Genomic DNA, 22271 nt, shown 5'->3' with positions numbered 1-22271 from the left:
GTTCCCGTGGTGGCGCAGTGGTTAACGAATCTGACTGGGAACCATGAGGTTGCAGGTTCGATCCCTGCCCTTGCTCAGTGGGTTAACGATCCGGCGTTGCCGTGAGCTGTGGTGTAGGTTGCAGACGCGGCTCGGATCCTGCGCTCCTGTGGCTCTGGTGTAGGCCAGTGGCTATAGCTGCGATTCAACCCCTAGCCTGGGAACCTCCATATGCCGCAGGAGCGGCCCAAGAAAAGGCAAAAAGACAAAAAAATAAAAAATTAAAAAAAAAAAATCTTTGACCTTGTGAAGTAGATTTTTGTGTATGTATGAGATAGGGATCCAAGTATCTATTTTTAATATATAAATAAATTTAATTTTAAATAAATGATGTCCCAGCATCATTTATTTAAGAATCTATCTTTTCCTTGCTTTAAACCTCCTATAATTCTGCACACTGTGTAGTTCTATCTGAACAGATTTTTAAAGTATTTTTTTTTTCTTTCAGTGGGGGATGGAAGAATGGGATATGCCGAAGAAGCCCCTTATGATGCTATTCATGTAGGAGCTGCAGCCCCTGTTGTACCCCAGGCAGTGAGTTGGCTTTTTTTGGGGGGGGGGGTGTACTTTATTTAAGATGCACTAAAAGATTTATAGAGAACTTACTTCCAGGTGATGTTCTAAATATCTATATTATGTTGCGTGTGTGTGTTTTTTCTTAGTCAATAATGATGCTCAACTTTTTTTAATTGAAATGTACATTCTCATTACAGTTAGTAGGCAGTTTTTTTTTCATATGCCAACAGTTGTGTAAATGACATGAAGATTACTGAACCCCAGCTCATGGCTGTCTTATTTGAAGCAGTATTTGATCCAGCTAAGAACTAGTACACCAGTAGAACTGGGAAAATCCTTCCGGAGTTCTTGACCTGCTAATCATTCTGGTATTATTAAATACCAGCATGTGCAGGACTATGTTAGGTGCATGGGCAAGACCAGGAAGTATTTGTCATAGATCTTACCCTCACAGACCTTATGTTCTAGAGGAGATGTGTCCTCCATGTATCAGGGAGATTAATGATATGATAGCATGGCATGAACTTTTGATAGATATTGAAGGGAAAAGAAAATACATACTGTAGGAGTTCGAGGGAGGGAGATAATTTTGCATATAATAGTCAAGGAGATTTCATACAGGAATGGAATTAGAACTGACTCTTAAGTAGTAGGATTTGCTTAGTTGCAATGAGAGGGAAGGGGATATTCCAGTCATATATATTACATAGTCAAGGAACTATTTAAGCACAAAATTGAGTTTTTATTTTAGTAGGACTGATAAACTTATGTTAGCCCAAATCCTTGGCTTAGGTTTCTATTATATATATTTTTATTATTTATTTATTTATAAATGGGAACTCCTATGTATATATTTTATACATCGTTTTTGACTAGATGACAGGGGCTAAAAGTCACACTGTCTTTTCAGTCCAGTCTCATCTACTCCCCAACCTATAAGTGCTCTTTTTTGTATGTTTAGACATTTATGAGAAGCTGAAAGTTGGGGGATTTGTTCTAGTCACTGATGTGTTGTTTATTGGCTGAATGACTTTAGAAAAATCACCTATTCTCTCTGGGCCTGTTGTCTATTTTTTTAAAAAAGACCAAACCAGTGGTTGTAAGCCATTTTAATTTTAAATATTAATATGATGTAGAAAGATGTACAAATCATAAATAAATAACTTCATGAATTTCCATATATGAACACAGGATCAGTAGTTTTTTTTAACTTTTTAAATTTATTTTTTTAATATTGGCAACCTAGTAGAAACAATTTAAAGTCTGAAACAAGAACAGTGTTTAAGTGAAAGGTCTTGAGTACGGTGCTCATGGTACCCCTAGGCCCCTAGGATGATCTTGAAGGGCATCTGGCTTTAGCTTCATATGAATTTGAACATTTGTAGTAGCACTTTGAAGTGTTGTAGGGGTCTTTACATCTGATCAAATTTAAAGATAGACATGCGTAAGGGTCTTTCCAATTTTGAGATAACAGAGTAAAGGTATTTATGCCTCCATTGGATATCACCCCAAAACAACTAGAAAAACAAGAAACAGAAACACCAAGTCCATATTCAGTGTTTTGGAGATTATACCTATAATCCTGAACTCTACAGCGTGTGATGATAAAAAGCAGTTGGAGTAACAACTGACCTGGAAGGGTGCAGGAAGTGGTGCTGGAGGGTGGTATTAATGCAGAAACAGTTTGCTTTGCAGAACTCAGAAAAGGCTTGGAAATTGGAGGCATCAGGTCCTTGGAAATCAGAGATGATGCTTTGAAGAAAGGGGCTGCTACTTGAAATTCTTTATGAGGAACCATTAGCCGTAAACCCTAAGAAAATTGCCAAAAACTGAAGGATGTGATTCTGTAGTTTGAAAGGATCTCTTGAATGCCTAGTACAATGAATTTTTTAAAAAGGAAAAAAACCCTGCAATATCACCATGAAATTTCAGAATATTAGGGATAGGGAAAATATTCTAAAAGTTTCCGGGAAAACAAAATAGATAATCTGTTAAGAATTGGTCATCAGAAGGGCATCAGATTGTAGAAAAGCAGCATTAGGAAGAACAAGTCAGGCAAACCATCACAATTCTGAATTTAAAATGATTTCCAAACTTGAATTCTGTACCCACACATGTCAGTAGATACATAAAGATTAAGGCTCTCTCTTTAAAAATATTCCATGTATTGTTTCATAGAATACTTCTGGAGGAATTGCTTTAATAATATCCTCAAAAAATGAGGGAGGAGAGAGAGAATGGGAAAAACCAAAAAGAAGAAGCTGTGGGATTTAGGAAGGTAGGACCTCTTGTTCAGGAGACATGTGGTAAGAGTTTCCAGTATTATTGCAAAGGGAGGCCCCGGTATGAAAGCTGTGTGGCAGGCCCGAGGAATAACCAGTCCAGACTTAGAGCAGGAGGAAGGAGGTACTGGAATGGAGCCTACCAAAAAATTAAAATAAAGAGGGCACTAATTAGGTAGATTTGATGGTGTGAAAATTTCATTAAGAAGCTGTTGGGAGGCCACAAAAATTTAGATATAGTTACAGAGAAAACTCAGTGAATGAAAAAAAGCTTCACTTTTTAACTGTGGGGAAAACAGCTATTACATAAGAAAGGAAACAATTGGTTACCTCTTGGCTCAGCTGCAGATTGTATTTGCACTGCCATAGCTGAACGTGGTTTTTTTTTTTTTTTGTCTTTTAAGGGCCGCCCCCGTGGCACATGGAGGTTCCCAGGCTAGGGGTCCATTCGCTGGCCTACGTCAAAGCCACAGCAAGGAGGGATCCAAGCCGTGTCTGAGACCTACACCACAGCTCAGCAATGCTGGATCCTTAACCCACTGAGCGAGGCCAGGGCTTGAACCCGAAACCTCATGGTTCCTAGTCAGATTCGTTAACCACTGAGCCACGATGGGAACTCCTGAACGTGGTTTTAATTAAAAATTATATTAGTTGTACTGGGGAAAAGGACTAGAATATAGCTGGCCCTCTGTATCTGGGGATTCCGCATTCAAAGATTCAACCCGTCATGTATTGAAAATATTCAGGAAAAAAAATTCCAGAAAGTTCCAAAAAGCACAAATTGAGTTTGTTGCACTTGGCATTTCCCATTGTATTAGGTAAAGTAAGTAATCTATGAGTGATTTAAAGTGTATGGGATATATAGGTTACATGCAAATATTGCAGCATTTTATATAGGGAACTTGAGTGTCTGCGGATTTTGGTGTCAGAGGTAAGGTCCTGGAACCAATTGCCCTTGGATAATTGAGAGACAGCTGTTAATGTATGAGAGCTCAGTCCTCATCTAGCATATAACTTAAAATAAAAAGGAAATATTATATATCATGGCAACTGTAGTTAACAATACCATATTATGTAGTTGAAAGTTGCTAAGAGAGTTAATCTTAAAAGTTTCCATCGTAGGAAAAAATGGCAACCATGTGTGGTAATGGATGTTAAACTTACTGTGTTAATCATTTCACCTTATATATGTTGTATGCCTAAAACAACATATAAATATAATGTTTATATGTCAATTATATTCAAATAAAAAAATAAAAGACATGCTTTAGATGTTAGTGCTATAGAAAAGACTCAGCTAAAAGGATTTAAAATGACTAGATTTAGGGAGCAAGATTGGAGTAGGGGGAAGAAGGCTGCTATTTTTCATTAAAAACCTTGACATTTGGGAAAATTAAAATGGAAAAAAACAAGATAGACTTGCTACAACCAAAATTTTAATTGAGAACACCCTTCCCTGGGATAATATCCAGAGTGAGGTATCTTCCTTACTGGTTTTGATTAGCAGTGATTATGTATCACATTAGGCTACATTCAAACGGTAACGTGACTTAAAAATGATCACTCAGGGGCTTTGACTGAGTTGTCTTGGTAATGCATTGACAAGTGTCCTCGTTCTCATGCTGCAGGGACTCCAGCCCTACTTTCCTTTGCATGTCGTGGTGCCAGTAATGCTAAATTCACTCTGAAAACCCAGGTTCCCTTAGTTTTGGTTCAGTGATGCCTTGAAATCTGTGATAAGATAGGGATTCCTTGCTGGCCTTCTACACTGCCCTCCTCCCCTTTACACCGCGACGTTTCGGAATAGGCAGATAGGCCTTGGAATTTTCTGCTCTGCTTTTGGCCTTCCCAAGAGAATAGTTCTACATTGTGTGGTTCCACTCAGACATTTTGAGTATTGCAGTTGTACCAGGTACTATGTTAGATGCCAAGGGCACAAAAATGAATAAGACATCAGAAAACTTGGACTGTGGTAGGAGAGGTCGATAGGTAAATGAATAACAAGTTTAACGTACTTTAATAGTATGTACATACTAAATAAATAAATTTCTGCTTTATGTGTGTGCATAATGATAGACAATGACGATTAATATAAAATCTATAACTTCGTGTGTAAGTGCTGTTCTTTTTCTTTTAGCTAATAGACCAGTTAAAGCCTGGTGGAAGATTGATATTGCCAGTTGGTCCTGCAGGTGGAAATCAGATGTTGGAGCAGTATGACAAGCTGCAAGATGGCAGTGTCAAAATGAAACCTCTGATGGGAGTGATATACGTGCCTTTAACAGATAAAGAAAAGCAGTGGTCCAGGTGGAAGTGATTTTATCTTCTGCTCTTTCTTCTTCCACACATGCAAGGTGAAAGGGTGTGGATTTTAAGGGCTTAGACTACAAGAGCTGCTTTTTTGGTCGTCACCTTTATGCTACTCCATTTTAACATCAGAAATTCACTACATTAAAAATGTAGAAAAATTTTGCATGGTCTGTCCTTCTTTTGGTTTAACTCATCTTTGGGAAAGGGGGGTGAGACTTGGCTGGCACAAAGATTTTTTTTTTCTTAAGGGGCTTTCAGCCATACTTCCGAAGGATATTTTATTATCAGCCCCTCTGTTTCTATATTTACAACTTTTTTTTTGTCTTTTGCCTTTTTGGAGCCGTACGGGCAGCATATGGAGGTTCCCAGGCTAGGGGTCAAATCCCACAGCCACAGCAACATGGGATCTGAGCTGTGTCCTTGACCTACACCACAGCTCACAGCAATGCCTGATTCCTGACCCACTGAGCAAGGCGAGGGATCAAACCTGCATCCTCACGGATGCCATTTGGGTTCGTTAACCACTGAGCCACGGTAGGAACTCCTACAACTCATTTTTACAGCTGCTCTGTGGTCATTGGAAACAAAGGTTTTCATCTGAAGAGAAAGGGCCATCCTTTCCTGCCCCTGTTCATCTCTGCTATACCATCGTTGTAAAGAGATGGAAGGGAAGAGGTACTCTTGTCCCAGTTTTCAAAGGTGTGAGAATCCCAGAGAGGACATCCTCCCAGCTTGATTTCTTTCCATCAGGTTCATAGATATCTGACAGCCTGTGCCTGTTTTACATTCCACTTTTTTTTAGAACCACTATAAGGAATAAACTCATCATTCTTTAGAGCAGGCTGGCCAATTTTTTAGCTGCTGTTAAGTTCCTGGGGAGGGGTGGGGGTTCTGTAAGCTTGGAGTGAGTGCCCAGGTCTCACATACCCACCCAGAGGGCCAGTGGCATGCAGCAGCATCTTCAGCACAGCATGGCTCATTTTCATGCCCACTTTGGTTTCTGTGTTTCAGCATAATCTGGATATTTCATTTGAAGCCAAGTTTTCTCTCTTTCCTCTCTTCCTCTTCCCACTCCCTCCAGTGGGTGGGAGTGAGATCAGTAAGTAAGAGTGACATTAGCTAAGACTACTTGACATTAAATGCCAGAATAAGAAAGGCCTTAGGGTTTTCATGTTTTAGAACCTATTTTTTATTTGACAGAGGTACTGATTTTAAGATAATTTCTTAGTAAGTGAAATGGCGATTATAAGTTTTACAGACCTCTTAATTTTGTTTTCCGGAAGGAGGAAAGGCACCTTTTGAATGAATGTTTAACAGCAAAAATAGTAATGAATCTAAATCAGTTTGTTCAAAACTGAGTTTTACTTTTGACTGAATTCTGATTGATTAATACCTTACTAGAAATTGTCTTTTAATTCTTCACCTAATGTAGTTATAGCTATTTCTTTAATTCTAACATGGAACACAGCTACTACTTAAAAAAAAAAATTAAAAAGCTATCAGTCTTGTCAGTGAGAATCAGATATAATTATTAGCAACTAATTACGAACTTCCTTCACTTTGCTTCTAGTGTGGTTATATCATTCATAATTGTATGATTGCTGCTGTATGATTGCAACGTATCATGAAATTACTAAAATTTGGTATCAAGTGAGAGTTCAGATTTTTATTAGGTTAAAAATTTATGTTTTTGTATGCAATAAATATTAGTATTAAACATCCCAATTTAATGATGTAGGAATCACAAAAAGGAATTTTGCTTTTATAATCAGAGGTGGATTTAGCTTGAAGCTAATGGAACTCAAGCTTCGGGGCCTTCACTTGCTTTGGGGCCTTCATGGCCGTATACCTAATTTTATATGTATGATCTTTTGGGTATACTTTTTTCCCCCCTTCATAAAGAGATCCCCCCCTTATCTAATTATATAAGCTTAAGATTTCCACACACTTGTATTTATTCCTGATAAGACCAAACTATTTGTATTAAATTTAGAATAATTTAAAAATCTGCAATTATTCAGTCATTTACCAAGTATTTAAATATGTATATACTTAGTTTTCTATTTGGCCTTCAACTTTTTAAAAACATTGAGCAATTTAACATGTATGTATCATTAGAAACTTTCCTTCAGTTATACTAAGAGGACTTTCTAATTTTTTCTATTACAAATTTTCTATGTGTACAAATACATTTTCGTACATCCGAAGAGGTAGTTCTAATTACAGAGATAATCAGTTACTTAATTGTAAATCTTGAAGTTTAAAGAATATAAAGGTAAAATAAATCTGGAAATGAAATTGGAAAAAAACAACTGCCACAGGAGTTCCTGCTGTGGCGCAATGGGATCGGTGGCGTCTTAGGAATGCTGGGACACAGGTTCCATCCCCAGCCTGGCACAGTGGGTTGGGGATCGGCATTGCCACAGCTGTGGCTTAGGTCGTGACTGTGGCTGGGATCTAATCCCTGGCCCGGGAACTCTATATGCTACAGGGTGGCCAAAAAAAGAAAAGAAAGAAAAAGCTATTAAAAAAATGCCACATTAAAAAAAAAACTGTATTGAAAGAAATTACTAGAAAATAAGATGTTCGAAACTATCAATCAGGGCCCAGGCAAGAAACAGAAAGCATGCTTAGGATTTTGAATGTTTTTTTTGTTTTGTTTTGTTTTTTTAGCTTTTTATGGCCGCACCCGTGGCATAGGGAGGGTCCCAGGTTAGGGGTCTAATCGAAAGTACAGCTGCCAGCCTATGCCAGAGCCACAGCAACACCAGATCTGAGCCGAATCTGCGACCTACTCCATGGCTCATGGCAATGCTGGATCCTTAACCCGCTGAGTGAGGCCAGGGATCGAACCCGCAACCTCATGGTTCCTAGTCAGATTCGTTTCTGCTGCACCACGACGGGAACTCTAGGATTTTGAATGATTTTCGTGAATGAGCTATTCAAAGAAATACAGGAAGGGTTATGGGAACCAGTAGAGGATGTTGACATACCCAGGGACCAGGGATACCCAGGGTGATAGCAGCTGTCACCACTCTTGACCTAAGGAGAGGAAACGATTTTCCTGGAACCTCTGAGAGCAGGGACAGAAGAAGGCAGAGGGTGTGTATGTTGTCCCTAAGCAGCGGGCAAGGGGTGTGTTTGTGTGTGTGGTCCCGGGCAGGAGCTGTAGTGATAAAGGGAGGCTGTTTTTGCCTCCTCCGGGCCTCTTATCTGCCAGGGCAGACTGGCATTTGGGGCAGACTTAACTAGAAACCTGAAATCAGCTCTCACCAGCCCTCCTCCCACCTCTGACCCCTGCAGCAGATAGCCCTGCTTCTCTTTATATTTAGGTCTGGAATAGATTTAAGAACATGTAGGGTTTTTTTTTTGTGCCCTATTTCTATCTACCTTAGGCTAATCTATGCTTAAACTGTTCTTGACAGGGAAAAAAAAATGCATTTATTTTAAATTGCTTTTGGAAAAGCAATTATCTAATACTTTTCTCTGGCAATTTGTTCTGTAGTTAACTTCGTTATATATTTTTCAGTGTGAGAACCTTCTTTTTTTTTTTTTTTTTTTATCTTTTTGCCATTTCTTGGGCTGCTCCCGCGGCATATGGAGGTTCCCAGGCTAGGGGTCTAATGGGAGCTGTAGCTGCCAGCCTATGCCAGAGCCACAGCAACACGGGATTCGAGCCGCGTCTGGGACCTACACCACAGCTCACAGCAACGCTGGATCCTTGACCCACTGAGCAAGGGCAGGGATTGAACCCGCAATCTCATGGTTCCTAGTTGGATTCGTTAACCACTGCGCCACGACGGGAACTCCAGAAACCTTCTTAATACATTCATTAATTCAACGAGAATGTGTGTGCCCACTATGCAGGCACCATTCTAGGGCCAGGAATACACAGCTGTGAATTTGAAGCTGACCCTTTTTGGGGTCATGTAGGGGATCCAAAAAAAATGCAAAGACAAGACAGTCAAGCAGTTGGAATGTAATGTGTTGACTCTTCCTTGAGGGCAGTAGGGAGCGATTGAAGTGCCTAAGCCAGGCAGTGGTCAGAATTGCATCTCAGAAAGATAACTAGCAGTGGGGTAGAAAGTAGATTGGAAAGGGACAGACGAGGATCAGAAACAGGAAGTCAGAAACAGCCAGTCAGGAGTGCGGGGATGGCGGCCTGGATCAAGTCAGTGGTAGTAGGGATAGAATGTGGTTACAAAGAGTTGCTTACCATTTTTTTTTCCTTTTTTGGGGGGGGCGGGGGCTGCACACAGCATATGGAGGTTCCCAGGCCAGCTACAGCTGCTAGCCTCTACCACAGCCATGGCAACTCGGGATCCAAGCCTCGACCTATACAGCAGCTCATGGCAACGCTGGATCCTTAACCCACTGAGCCCACATCCTCATGGATACTAGATGGGTTTGTTAACTGCTGAGCCACAACAGCAGCTCATGGCAATGCTGGATCCTTAACCCACTGAGCCCACATCCTCATGGATACTAGATGGGTTTGTTAACTGCTGAGCCACAACAGGAACTCCAAAAAGAGTTGCTTACTGTTTTCTAAGTCCTCATCCCACATTTGGGAATTAGCATCTAAAAAAGCTCCCTAGTCAGTTTCTTGCCAGGTTCAGTGATTTATGTTCTTTCAGATTTTCTTCAGGGTTACTTTAAGTACCCATCCTAGTGCTTTCTTGGGGACGTTTCTCAGCAGCGTTTCATCCCTCTCTTTGTGAGGCATCCAGAGCTGGTTGCAGTGCTCTGGGAGCGTGAGACGCAGTCTTTGCTGAGGAGGTTTATAGAAACTGGATGGAAGAAAAGGGAGAACTTGTGGAGCTGCTTGAATTATAGTGCCAAACAAAGCCCAAAGCTTGAATGTCGACTTTTGTCCCTTTATACTTGGAAACCTCTTCCTTGTGGAGTTCTCTTGTGGCTCAGCATGTATAAGGATCCAGCGTTGTCACTACAGTGGCTGGGGTCACTGCTGTGGCGCAAGTTTGATCCCTGGCCTGAGAGCTTCCACATGCTGCAGGTGTGGTCAAAAAAAGAAAAAAAAATTTCTTGCAGTTTTGGTAGCTAATAAAAGGGGAGAGAATGCTGGATGGATAGGCTATAAACCTAGAATCTGTGGTATTATGTTAATGACTATAGATGTGTAATATTTATATTGCTTCATAAACATGGTTTTTAATTTGCATTTTATTTTATATAAGTATATTTTATATACCTAGAAATCAACATTTTGTTAATCTTCTGGCAAGTTTTATTTTTTTGTTTTTAATAGACACAAGAGTCACTGGAATAAGTCCATCTCTGATGTGTGGAACTGAGGAATGTTGCAGGGTTTTCACTCCATAAGTGCTTTGTCTGTTGATGGCTTCTTAAAGTACACATGAAAATGACGTTATGAAGTGACTGGCCATTTCTAGGAATGACAGTTTAGGTCCTAAGGGTATTCACTGATCCTGTGTTCCATATTGTTCTGTACTATCCCTTTTCAATTTCTTTGTATATGTTACAGCATTAGGGTTTATTTTGCATTTTTAAAGGCAAGAGTATATTGTGCTGCTTTTGAAATTCATTTTGTCTCTCAGAATGCTTTGTACAAAATTAATTGTGTGAAGCTTTTATTACCTTAGAAAACCCCTTAGTTAGAAAGTGTTCATGGATTTTGATTGTTATTTCCTGGTAATACATCTTTTCATTTGTGTTTGTTTGTTTGTTTGTTGCTTTTTAGGGCCGCACCCATGGCATATGGAGGTTACCAGGCCAGGGGTTGAATCGGAGCTATCGCTGCCGACCTACACCACAGCCACAGCAACGCCAGATCCCAGACACATCTGCAACCTACACCACAGCTCACAGCAACGCCGGATCCTTAACCCACTGAGTGAAGCCAGGGATCGAACCCGCAACCACCTGGTTCCTAGTTGGATTCGTTTCCACTGCACCACAACAGGAACTCCAGGATGTACTACTTTTTATTGTAAATGATCTATGCATGTGAGATAAAGATATGGTTCTGTAGAATTTTGAACATTAGGAAAAATTAGTAAGTTGAATGGATTTTTGGAGTATTAGGATGTGACAAGGTTGTATATGCCCTAGTAGCAAATTTTTGGTTTTTCTGGCACCGTAAATGTTACAATTCAGGTCTGAATACTTTTTTTTTTTCGTTTGGTGCTACAAATTGCCTTGTATTTTTTTTTTAATGATTTTTATTTTTTCCATTATAGCTGGTTTACAGTGTTCTGTTAATTTTCTACAGTTCAGCAAAGAGACCCAGTCACACATATATGTATACATTCTTTTTCTCACATTATCCTCCGTCATGCTCCATCACAAGTGACTAGATATAGTTCCTTGTGCTGTACAGCCTTCTACAATACTGTTTCTGACTACCAAAGTAATGTGTATACATTGTAAAAATAGGGGGAAAAATGCAAAGAATAGAAGTCACCCATAATCCCAGAGTCTAGAGATAACCACTTATTAACATTTTGCAAACATTTTGTCCTTCTTTTATCCATAGCTCTATATACAGCTCTTTTGAAATCCTAAGGTCATACCATAGCATTATTTTTAAAAATCTCCTTTTTTATTTAACAAAATGTCATCAATGTTATCCCACATCATTAAACATTTTTTAACATGATTTTTTTCCAGTTTTATTGAGATATAATTGACATATAGCCTTTTTTTGGGGGGGGGGTCTGTTTAGGACTGCACCCATGGCATATGGAAGTTCCCAGGCTAGGGGCTGAATCAGAGCTGTAGCTGCCAGCCTGCACCACAGCCACAGCAACATGGGACCTGAGCCATGTTTGTGACCAACACCATAGCTCATGGCAATGTCGGGTCTTTAACCCGCTGAGCGAGGCCAGGGATTGAACCCATGTCCTCATGGTTACTATTTGGGTTCATTACTGCTGAGCCATGATGGGAACTCCTAGTCTTGTATTAATTTTAAGTGTACAACATAGTGAGTTGATATATGTATATATTGCAAAATGATGACCACCATTAAGTTTAGGTCTTAAAATCAAGTCTTTAATCCATTTTGAGGTGATTTTTTTGTGTTTGGTGTAAAGTAAGGGTCTAGTTTCATTCTTTTTCATGTGGCTGTCCAGTTTTCCTAACACCATTTACTGAAGGGAGTGTTCTTTCTCCATTGTATATTCTTGGCTCCTTAATTAATTGTGTGGGTTTATTTCTGGGCTCTCTATTCTGTTCCATTAGTCTCTGTGTTGATTTTTACGCCAAATACCACACTGTTTTGTATGCTATAGCTTTGTAATACAGTTGGAAATCAGGAAGTGTGATGCCTCTGGTTTCTTGTTCTTTCTAAAGATTGCTTTGGCTGTTCTGAATCTCTTGTGGTTTTGTACAAATTTTAAAATGGTTCTGGAGTTCCTGTTGTGGCTCAGTGGGTTAAGGACCTGATGTTGTCTCTGTGAGATTGCAGGTTCGATTCCTGACTCAGTGGGTTAAGGATCCAGCATTGCCAAAAGCTGCAGTGTAGTTTGCAGATGAGACTCAGATTCAGTGTTGCTGTGACTGTGGCATAGGCTGCAGCTGCAGCTCCCATTCAACCCCTGTCCTGGGAACTTCCATATGCTTCAGGTGCAGCTGTTAAAAATAAAAAAAAATTCTATTTCTGTGAAAAATGTCATTGGAATTTTGATAGGGATTGCAGTGAATCAGTAGGTTGCCTTGGGTAGTATGGATGTTTTAACAATATTAATTCTTCCAATCCATGAGCATGGAATATATTTCCATTTATTTGTTTCATCTTCAACGCCTTTTATTAACATCCTATAGTTCTCAGTGGACAACTCTTTCACCTCCTTGATTAAGTATATTTCTAGATATTTTATTCTTTTTGATATAATTGTAAATGAGATTGTTTTCTTAATTTTTCTTTCTGATAGTTTATTATTAGTATCTATAGAAACACAACTAATTTTAGTATATTGTTTTTACATCCTGCAACTTTAGTTTATTCTAACATTTTTTGGTGGCATCTTTAGGATTTTCTATATATAATATGTCATCTGCAAAATGAGACAGTTTTACCTCTTTCGTTCTGATTTTGATACCTTTTATTTCTTTTTCTTGCTTAATTGCTCTGGCTAGGACTTCCAGTATTATGTTGAATAAAAGTGGCGAGAGTGGGCATCCTTGTCTTGTTCCTGATTTTAGAGGAAAAGCTTTCAGGTTTTCACCGTTGAATATGATGTTAGCTGTGGGCTTGTCATATGTGGCCTTTATTATGTTGAGGTACGTTCCCTCTATACCCAGTTTGTTGAGAGTTATTAATCCTTTTCCCTTTTCAAAAATTTTTTTAAATGGAGAGGCTATTTGGAAATGTTTTATTATGTTGTTGGTCAATAAGGATATTTACTGACAATATCCTTAATGCCTTGCAACAAATAAAATGTGATAAAAGTTATTTTAAAAAAACAACAATAGTATCTTTAATTCATATTTTTAAAAGCACAAGTGAATTTAATTCATGAATAGAGCACTTTGCAAGTGAACTCTTTGAAGATTAAGTTACTTTAATGCTTGCGTGAATTTAAGTAAAAGCTGTTTTATGAGAATATAGTACTTAAATTATTTGAAAGAACATATTAAGAGGACCTGGTACCGATAACTTACCATTTAATAGATAACCCAGTGCTATATGACAAAGACAGCTTATGGGAGAAGTAATTTTTTTTTTTTTTGTCTTTTTAGGGCTACAACTGTGGCATATGGAAGTTCCAGGCTAGGGGTCGAATCAGAGCTACAGCTGGGCCTACACCTCATGGATACTAGTTGGGTTCCTTGCTGCTGAGCCACCATGGGAGTTCTGGGAGAAGTAATTTTTAAAATGTTTTCTTGCATATTTTATAAAATTCATATTTTACTTAAAAAAACACCATATTGTCCAATAATCTGTCAGTTCACCACTTTTTAGCTCTTTATTTCCTCATTTATTTTAACAACTTTTTAAAAACTTAAAAATTTTTATAACAGACAAGCTGCAAGAAGTACAAAGAGCTCCTGAATTTCTTCGTCGAGAGTTACCAATTATTAACATTTTCTGCATTCCTTTTCATTCCATCTTTTTCTCTGCATATACATATACGTCGTATTTTTTTCTTGAATCATTTGAGATTTAGTTGCAAACATCTTAATTCTTTATCCCTAAAGTACCTGAGTGTTTAACGATGTTTTTTGTCACTCAGATTACCTTCAAATATGAAGCTTTTAGTCTTTTCTGGTAGCTTCATTTTTCTACTTTTAATAGCTTTATTGAGGCATAATTTACATACCATGCAGCATGTTTTGGACTGCATTTTCATTCCTTCCTTCCTTCCTCTCCCTGGCTGTTGCCGGAACAGTGCGGCACCTGGCTGAGGGAATAGTTTCTTTTGGAGCTGATAAAGCTCCCTTATGAAATCAGCTGACAGGTACATTATACCTACAGATGATGCTTTTTCTCGTGAAGAATTTGGATTGAGATTGACCCAGTCAACATTTGCTAACAGATACCCTAAACAAAAGACTAAATTTTTGTCCAATTTTATGAATGTAAATATAAGAACTTATCTGAACTCTAAACATTCAAGGCATCATTTTACAACAAATAGGAAGATCCTAGATCTACAAGTTTTCATTTCTCTGAATTTTGGTCTTGAGAAAGAAAGTTACTTTCTAATGAAAAAATAAAGAATCCAGGTTTATTCTTCATTTTGGAGTAGCATGAAGGATGTTTGAAATGGCTGATTTCCATTTTTGCTTTGACTTGGGGTCATTTGCTCAGTTTTGTTTTGTTTTTTAATAACATATTGCTTGGGGGTCAGGGTGTTTGCCACTTTATTTTTTGTATCTAAATTATTAGACACGTTCTATAATATGTAACTCCTACTTAAATCTTTCTCTCTTTTCCCCCCCTTAGGGACGAACTGTAAAAGCAACATCAGCTTGACCAGTATATAATATTACAGTGGATTGCTCATCTCAGTCCTCAAAGCTTTTTGAAAATCGACAGCATCACAGCTTGTTTTGGACTTTCTTACACTATTTTCAGCATGAAAATGTATGGTTTTGTGGGATTTCTAATTCTTCAAAGAGGCACAAAAGCCAAATTGGTAGAAGGATGCAAAGTATAAATTTGTGTATTATTACCTTAACATGCCCACGTTTTACTTTAAATATTTTATTAAAAGAAAGGGTTCTGCAAAATTAGTTTGTGAATTGATTTTGAGGAGTGGTTTTTCTTTTCTTAGACTGTTAATTCTGTTCTGATGTTAGTTTATCAGATTGCTTTTGTGCATCAGATAACACCACCATTCACAAGTTAAGATTCTTGGTTTTTGGATGTCTGTTAGATGCTACTAAGAAAATAGAGATGAGCTACCTTTTTAAAGCTTTTGATGTGGTGTCATAGAATAGCATGTTGTAGATACAATCAGCTGCTTTGTAACCTTAAAACTAAGCGTTTGTAAATATTACAACTTAGGAAGAGGACAGGTGTTGTCCCTTAAAACACTCAGCTGTTCAGGCTGGACATGACTGACATAGTTCTTCCTTTCTCTCTTTAGCAGTTATAGGAGACTTGTAGCTCATTCCTGTTTTTTCTGTTTCTAATCTGCTGCTCATAATATATATGAATTTAACATGCTGTGTAAGCTGTGTCCTAGTTACTGAACGGTTTATGCAGTGCTGCTTTGCCAAATAAAATTAAAAGTGAAAGAGGTATTGGTGGTGTTTGAATGTAGAAGAACCACGTGTCCACCAGGTACAGATGCTAAGATCACAGAGAAAAAATTGTTTCTCCGATGCTCCATTTTGCGAAATCCGAGAGGTTATTAGCATTAATGTAGCTGTACATTTGTAGCATGTGACTATGTTTCTTGAGGACAAGAACTACATTTATTATTCAGCTTGCCTAACACAGGGCTAGTCCTCTTATAGAGAGATGTACAGCAGATGCTGAATGAATGAGTTGACCTAATGTCCTGAAAGAACAGGGTTAAGGATAAATTTGCCAAAACCCATCTGTCACCTATAAATACGTTTATTAATATAATGACTGTAAAATGAGTTTCTAAGTAGGCAGTAACACATCGGGGTCTTGTTTAAATGTGGTTTTATACCTTTTATAGTAGGATCTTAGTTTTTTCAATGGTCTTGGAACTTGAAGAAATGTAAGCTCTAGAGCTGTAGCAGTGGCAGCACTCCCAGCCAAGCCCGTCCTTCTGGTGTGTGCATGTGAGTGTAATCCTGGCTGGTAGATCCTTAGCATATGAGCCACTTCGCCACCTCTTAAGTTAAAATCTTAAACATTATTTCTTTGCAAATGGCTTTAAAAAATTATGCATACATCTTTTCACTAATGTCTCTTCTTGGACGAGGTCTTAGGCACAGGAAACTTGCGTTAGTTGGTGGCCAGTGCCCGCGAGTCTGAGGTCATTGCTGCCTTCACTTTGCTGTTGTTATTGTCACTTCTGTACCCAGGCCAGGAACCCTTTTGATCTGGGACTCAGGCATTTGTGGTAGTTTCAAAGGTCAGGGATTCTTTAGGACTTCACATTAAATTAATTGTTCAACTTTTCCACTAGTCTGTATCCTTCCTAGCCATTACCTACCCTTTACTGTATGTTAAGTCCCTTTATTCGGTCTTAGGGGTAGAAAAAGGCCCTTCCTCTCAAGGAGTTTGCCGTCTGGTTGAGGGAACACTTTATAAATCTGATAGGACAAACTAAATGGCATCTGATTGGTGTAGACAAATGCCATGCCAAGCACTGCTCATGGATGTTACACTTCTGTGAATTAAAGATTTTTAAATATTGGAGTTCCCTGTCGAGGCGCAGCGGAAACGAATCCGACTAGGAACCATGAGGTTGCGGGTTTGATCCCTGGCCTTGCTCAGTGGGTTGAGGATCCGGCGTTGCCGTGAGCTGTGGTGTAGGTCGCAGACACAGCTCGGATCTGGCGTTGCTGTGGCTGTGGTGTAGGCTGGCAGCTGTAGCTCCCATTCGACCCCTAGCCTGGGAACCTCCATATGCTGCTAGTGTGGCCCTAAAAGGACAAAAAAAAAATTTTTTTTCTTAAATATTGGACGTTCCCTATTGGTTTAGTGGGTTAAGGAGCTAGCATTGTCACTGCTGTGGCTCATTCACTGCCGTGGCACACTTTGATTCCTGGCCAGGGAACTTCCCCATGCTGTGAATGTGGCCAAAAAAGATTTGTTTAAAATGTTGAATAAAGAAGAATGGACTTTAGGGGAGCATCAATAAATGGGTAGAGGTGGAAATAATGAATTTTAGCTAGATTTATGAACTTCTCTCTTGAAAAAAATTGAATATATGTTTTGGTCAGAGAGAAGAAATGGCTCTTTAATCTTTAGTATTCATTATTTCTGAAATATTTTAGCATTTTCCTTTTTCCTTAAGTAATTCCTTTATATAAGAAGAAGGACAACAATAAAAATATTTTAAGAAGTTCTAGTCTAATGAGATCCTGCTGAAACAGGATTTTTTTTTTTTCACAGATTTGATTTTATTAAAGTCAAATCTGGCTCTCAATTAAGAATTAAGAATCCTAGTTTCTAATGAGGGTTTCAACTCTTTACCAACTAGTATTTTTAAAATGACATTTGGGCTAAAATTACTCATTAATATTGTACAAATATTTAAAATTCTGTTGCCCTAATTTTGAAAGCTGCATTGTTAAAAAAAAAAGGTTGATTATACTTGTAATTGACTATGAGCTACTTATAATTACTAAAGCATCTTAAAAATTCAATATATTTTAAAATAGAATAACATTTGAAAATAATAGCTTTAATACTCATGAATTTTTTGAAGCTATTCTTGGTGTCTGATTGTCAGCCAAGAAATAAAGCTCCTTAGTTTTGTTTCATTGGAAGAGGTAGGTGTTTCTGGTTTTTGGCCAAATGGTCACAAATTTGGTAATAGTTTGGTACAGCACTAAAATAACTCATATGACTGTGGTAATTGAAATTTAGTATTGCAAATGAAATAACATAAGTTTTTAAATATTATAAATGGAGTTCAAAAGGCTAATAACTTATATTAGGTAAATAGTAAAACTCTTGCAGGGTAGAAATCATTTCCTGCAACTCACTGTGTTCTTCAAGAACTATATTCTGTAAAACAATTTCTAATCAGCTTTCATTTTCCTCTTTCTCAATTTCTCTTACCTTTTCCCAGAAAAATGACAGTGTTTTGTCCCTGTGGAACTGAAAGGGTGGCTTGAAAAAGAGTGCCACTACATGGGATTGGTGGTGGAGCACTGGGATGCAGGTTCGATCCCAGCCCAGCACAGTGGGTTAAGGATCTGGTGTAGCAGCAAATGATCTGATCCCAGGCCAGGGGCCAAAAAAGAGAAAAAACAAAACAAAACAAAAACAATAACCAAAACTCTGCTGAAGAGAACCGGCTGGCCCGTGGGGCCCAAGGAAGTCTGTGTTTATTTATTATAATATAATAAAAAGGAAAACAGCTCTGGTAATTTCCTTATCCTGAATCCTCTACTATCATTCTACAGCAGCAGCTGCGGGTTTCCCGCTCTAGGCTTTATCGTTTTAGCTGACGCTGTGGTGTTTGGGCCAGGACTCCGAGAAGCGCACCCTTGCTTTAGCTCCTGTAGAGGGCTGTCCTGGGCCTGTGAGGGCCTCCCCTTCCTCATCCTCTCCCTGTTTCCTGTTCTCCGTCTCATCTCGGTCCCTTCGCTTCCTTTCCTTCTTTCCTAACATGACAGTTCTAGGCCTGCTGGGTCTGAAAACTCATCCTCACTTGGGTGGAGTGTCCCAAAAGGATGGGCTTCACAGTCGAATTTTCTCTTGTCCAAAGGGCAGGTGATGGCAATACGGACGATGCTTGAAGAGGCCGAAGTCCGGACCTAGGGCAGCTGAGGACATTTGTGTCTGAATCCCACACCTGAACACTGCGCTGTGCCCTTGCACCACATGGACTGGTTTCTTTGGGCAGCACTGTTTGTTTGCTTAGGGGTTTCGGTGATTATCCTGTCAGGATTTTGCCTTGAAATTATGTTATGGATCAGAGAAGCTGTAGAATTTCCATGTTAACTCTATCTTATCAGGTTTTTTGTTTTTGTTTTTGTTTTGGGGACACACCTGAGGCATATGTAAGTTCCTGGGCTAGGAGTCGAATCAGAGCTGCAGCCAGCGGCCCGCACCACAGCCACAGCAACACCGAGCCACATCTGCCACCTATGCCGAAGCTCACAGCAACGCCAGATCCTTAACCCACTGAGCAAGGCCAGGGATCATACCCAAATTCTCACGGAGACTATGTTGGGTTCTGAGCCTGCTGAGCCGCAATAGGAACTCCTAATGTATCAGTTTTAAATCAATAGTAAAAGGATTTTTTCTGGGGGAAAAAGACCTGTGTGGCCACGTCCAGCATCACAAGAGACGTTGTACAGCATATCACTAGCTCTGAAAAGGATCCAAATTCAAAATTGCAAGTATGGTTTCTACTGAATGTACATCACTTTTGCACCATCATAAAGTGAAGAGTCAAAGCAACGTAAGTCAGGGACCTTCTGTACCAGCAACCATGTTTATATTAAAAAGTTATAAAGAAGGCTTAAGAATATAATACACTTTATTAAAGGAAAATTATACACATAGATATGGGGTATCTTTTATCAAGTATTTTAACACCATAGCAATGCTAAATTGTGTTTAATTTCTTCATGTATAAAAGATGCATGCCTCATTAGTTTTTACTGTATTGGATATGGCTATAGGTGACATCCTTCTATATAAAAACAAACTGCACAGCATCACATGTAGAGGACAAACATCTTAAGTTCATTCACACAGTTGTTTCTCTAAATTCCTTTGCTCAGTTCTAAAATTCAACAAAATGCTTGAGTTTCTCAGGAAATAAAAATAACAAATTTGTTTCCCTAGAACTAGCCATCCATTTGTTAATGTTTATCTCTGACCCAAATTAAGTCCTTTACTAAAGAAACAACCTACATTAGGTTCAGTCTAAAAATAAAGTGTTCTAGAGGGGTTTCAAGTATTTTAAAAGATTTGTCATTTGTAAAAAAAATATTATGTAAATAGGAACATCACCTATATGTTCCTCTCAGTAGAGTAATCTCTAGAATGTGTACAATCTCAGCATTAAACAATGATGGAAATAATATGCTGTTAAAACCCTACAGATTGAAAGATGCTAAGCTAGATGCTGGTTTTCTGTAAAGATGAATTTGTGCCAAACTCCTTTATGCTCTGGGAATACATAAGCCTGGCATTAGCTGTCTGCACATTATCATGTTTTAGAGCATTAAATAAATAATGAAAAAACTGGCTCACTCAACTGGACAGAAGAACTGCTGATACTTAAACATGTGATTTTTTACAAAAGCTGTACCCAGAAATCCATTTGACGTTGCGCTTTTCAATTTGAACGCAGTTTTTTTCTTACATCAACACGTAGTAATGTTGAAAACCAGTGACTACATAAATGAGTTGCCATGTTCTGGTCCATCAAGCAGTGTTGAGCAGACGTAAGAACTAACCATCCTCCTTGCTCATTTTGCCCTCAGCTAAGTTTCTCTTAAAATTTTTGACCTGCCACGGTTCTCTGCATCCACCTTGATTTCCTGTTTTACTTCCTAAGCGTGTTAGGGCTATTTGTAATCCAAAGTCTTGAGTTTTCCCCCCAGAGTTAAGCCGAAAGAAGCAGCCACCCATGTGGCATGACGTCAGAGGCGCTGGAAAGAATCCACATTCTCCTCCTCTGTGGCCTCACTGACCTGTTCATTACGGTTATAAGTTAGATATTCCTGCCGTGTTATCCATAACATCTCATTGAAGGTTACCAACTCACTTGAGATCTGTCCTCAGAAACAGGTTTTAAAGGAAAGAGAAGAAAAGAGGGCACTGGAAGCTTAAAGTGAGGGACAGGAGGGCCACCAGACAAGGGACGCGGTGCATAAAGTGGCCCAGGGTGGCGGGGGCCTGTGGCTGGCTTCTAGAAAGTAAGGAGTTAACACTGCCATTCGCAGGCCATCTCTTGAGACCCTTGAGTTTTCTGCCTTGGCTGATTACAGATTTCTATTTTTAGGGACAGCTTACATAAATCAGAATTAATTTGTAAAAGTCTTTAATCATATGAACTCCTCTCTAGGTATCAAAATACTTCACATAACTTCCCAAGGAAGGTCAATAAACAAAAACAAGGGTTTAGGAAATTCTCAGAATCTTTAGGGTTTTCAGTAGTTTTCTTAGCCCAGTTAAAAACAGAAGTTGTAAATACCAGAACCCAATATATGTATAAATTATAAGTGACACATGTCCTTGCCTTCAGCTATTTAAACTACACTTATTATAGATACATCCCATTTATGAGGTAGTCAGATTCCTCAGATGTAATGGGACGAGCTTTTTTAAGTTTCTGTTTCACCAGTCGTAGTCGACAAGCAACCATGAGAAGCAGCAAAGCTGTGATTGCCAAACCCAGGGCCAGGGGTAGCACTGCACCTGCGCAAAGGTCAGAAAGGGTCAGGTCAGTGATTAATAAGAGCAACAGCCATAACTCATGAGAAGCACTTTGCATGCACTATTTAATCTGAACAACTCAAGTAGGTATTTGTATTCGTTCCATTTTGCAGATGAACTGAGGTGCAGAAAGATTACATAACTGGCCCAAGAGCACATGGCTTGTAAATTACAGGTCTAAGTCTCAAGCCCAGACTTCTTTAAAACCAAATTCTGTACCAGGTTCCTATAAAATTTGATATAATATATGCCATCAGTGGGTACTAGTGTTGCATCAGATCATCCTTACAGTCAAATGTAATAACGTTCTTCTGTAAATAGACAACTGTAAAGACACTGCGAAAAGAAAAAAAAAAAAGATTCACTCAAATTTGGGAGTTCCCACCATGGCACAGTGGGTTAAGAATCCAACTAGAGTGGCTTGGGTTACTGGGAGATGTGGGTTTGATCCCCAACCTGGCATAGTGGGTTGAAGGATCCCAGCTACAGCGTAGGTCACAGCTGCAGCTTGGATTCAATCCCAGGCCCGGGAACTTCCACATGCTGTGGGTGCAGCCATTTAAAAACAAAAAACAAAACAAAAC

General features: G+C 38.9%; 2 protein-coding genes across 4 annotated transcripts in view; one reads left to right on the top strand and one right to left on the bottom strand.

Annotated features, from left to right (window-relative positions):
• The window catches only part of PCMT1 (protein-L-isoaspartate (D-aspartate) O-methyltransferase), a 47719-nt gene extending 31840 nt beyond the window's left edge, over positions 1–15879 (top strand). The window contains exons 6-8 of one of the 3 annotated variants that reach the window (XM_047769959.1): positions 488–573; positions 4975–5144; positions 15079–15879. In XM_047769959.1, coding sequence (XP_047625915.1) covers positions 488–573; positions 4975–5144; positions 15079–15091 — 269 coding nt within the window. In that variant the 3' untranslated portion in view covers positions 15092–15879. Of the gene's footprint in view, positions 1–487; positions 574–4974; positions 5192–13268; positions 13284–15078 lie in introns of those variants that run through there. The other 2 variants (XM_047769960.1, XM_047769962.1) reach the window with 2 other exon arrangements.
• A 3880-nt stretch (positions 15880–19759) lies between these two features.
• LRP11 (LDL receptor related protein 11) overlaps positions 19760–22271 on the bottom strand; it is a 58344-nt gene continuing 55832 nt past the window's right edge. Inside the window, exon 7 of the mRNA XM_047769958.1 lies at positions 19760–21669. Within this exon, the coding sequence (XP_047625914.1) occupies positions 21515–21669 (155 nt within the window). The 3' untranslated portion in view covers positions 19760–21514. The remainder of the gene's footprint in view (positions 21670–22271) is intronic.

The sequence above is a fragment of the Phacochoerus africanus genome, chromosome 2 (assembly GCF_016906955.1).
Source record: "Phacochoerus africanus isolate WHEZ1 chromosome 2, ROS_Pafr_v1, whole genome shotgun sequence".
NCBI classification, from domain to species: Eukaryota; Metazoa; Chordata; class Mammalia; order Artiodactyla; family Suidae; genus Phacochoerus; species Phacochoerus africanus.
This window is presented reverse-complemented; position numbering and strand designations above follow the sequence as displayed.